The sequence below is a fragment of the Aptenodytes forsteri genome, unplaced genomic scaffold, assembly GCF_000699145.1.
Source record: "Aptenodytes forsteri isolate BGI_AS27 unplaced genomic scaffold, ASM69914v1 Scaffold209, whole genome shotgun sequence".
In the NCBI taxonomy this organism is placed as follows: Eukaryota; Metazoa; Chordata; class Aves; order Sphenisciformes; family Spheniscidae; genus Aptenodytes; species Aptenodytes forsteri.
The window spans coordinates 406,635-407,776 of NW_008795034.1; the positions used below are offsets into that span (position 1 = coordinate 406,635).

General features: G+C 59.9%; 1 protein-coding gene across 1 annotated transcript in view; it reads left to right on the plus strand.

The window, feature by feature from the left end:
• NSUN5 (NOP2/Sun RNA methyltransferase family member 5) overlaps positions 1-421 on the plus strand; it is a gene marked incomplete at its 5' end in the record, with an annotated part of 2,950 nt that extends 2,529 nt beyond the window's left edge. The window contains one exon of the mRNA XM_019471293.1: positions 180-421. Within this exon, the coding sequence (XP_019326838.1) occupies positions 180-309 (130 nt within the window). The remainder of the gene's footprint in view (positions 1-179) is intronic.
• Between the last annotated feature and the right edge of the window lie 721 nt (positions 422-1,142).

A 1,142-nucleotide genomic window follows, 5' to 3' on the forward strand; every position in this document is an offset into this window, starting at 1 on the left:
CTGTCCCTGCCTCGAGCAGGTTGGGGGGGGGGGGACAGGACACCACGGCTGGGCTCAGGGCTGCCGGGGCACCCAGGGGGAGGGTGTTGCCTTCCTGGCGTGAGGAAGAGGGAAGACAGAGGGGTAGCGGGTGCGGGAGGGGTGGCCGGGAGCCGCGGTACCTCCGGTGCGTGGCTCAGGCTGTTTGCTCTTGTCCGCAGCTCCCTGCCTGCGGCAGCTGAGGAGAACCCACAGCACGGAGAGGGAACGAAGGCAGGAGCAGCTCCCAAGAAGAAGAGGAGGAGGAAAAAGCAGCGGGTGAAGGAGTGAAATAACGTTTTTAGGACTGCAGAGTGCCCAGCTGGGGCTGGTGGGGAACGCTCCTCCGCTGCCTGAACAACAGCGGGGCCGCTGAACACAAATAAAGCTTTGTGCCAGCTGCAGCCGTGGTGGAACTCTGTTACGCCCCGTTCCCCTGGGACCGAGTGCCAACCCCCGGGGCCACCCTATTGCCAGGGAGGGGGAACTGCTCACCCGGGGCTGGCCCTCGCAGCCGGGCCCCGGTAGAAGATCCTTACCCCAGCCTGATGCGGGGCTGCAGAAAGCCTTTGACTAGGGATGAAACGGATTAAAGTTTCTTTCTCTTCACTGTCTTTTCCAGCATGTTTGTGCAGTCTTGCCCCAAAATTGCCACTGCTCATAGCAGAGGCAAAGTGGGGGAGAAAAGGTGAAATAGTAATAACAACAGCACTAATCCCATCCATGCACCTGCCTTTGAACAGGGGACACACAAACCAGAGGGTGTTGGAGAGCAGTGCCCTGTACCGCAGCAGCAATGCCTGGCCCTGCTCGGACCCAGGAATCGAACACGGGCGAGGCAGACGTGAACACAGTCTTTTTATTTTAAACCAGGGACATAAGCAGCAAGGAAAAAAATTGCACATTCACACTAAAATCCTCATCAGCCACACCAGGAATGATCCAAGTCTTCAGTTTGAGTTAAAACCCAGCCTCCCCCTGGCCACGTACGGCAGCCCAGGCACAAGGGTCTCTCCCAGCAGGCTCTGCGTGGCGGGGAAGGGACGCAGCCTGGCTCCTCGCAGGGCTGGGCACTTGGGACCTAAATGGGGCAGCTACGGGGCGGGGGGGGCAGCACCAACAGG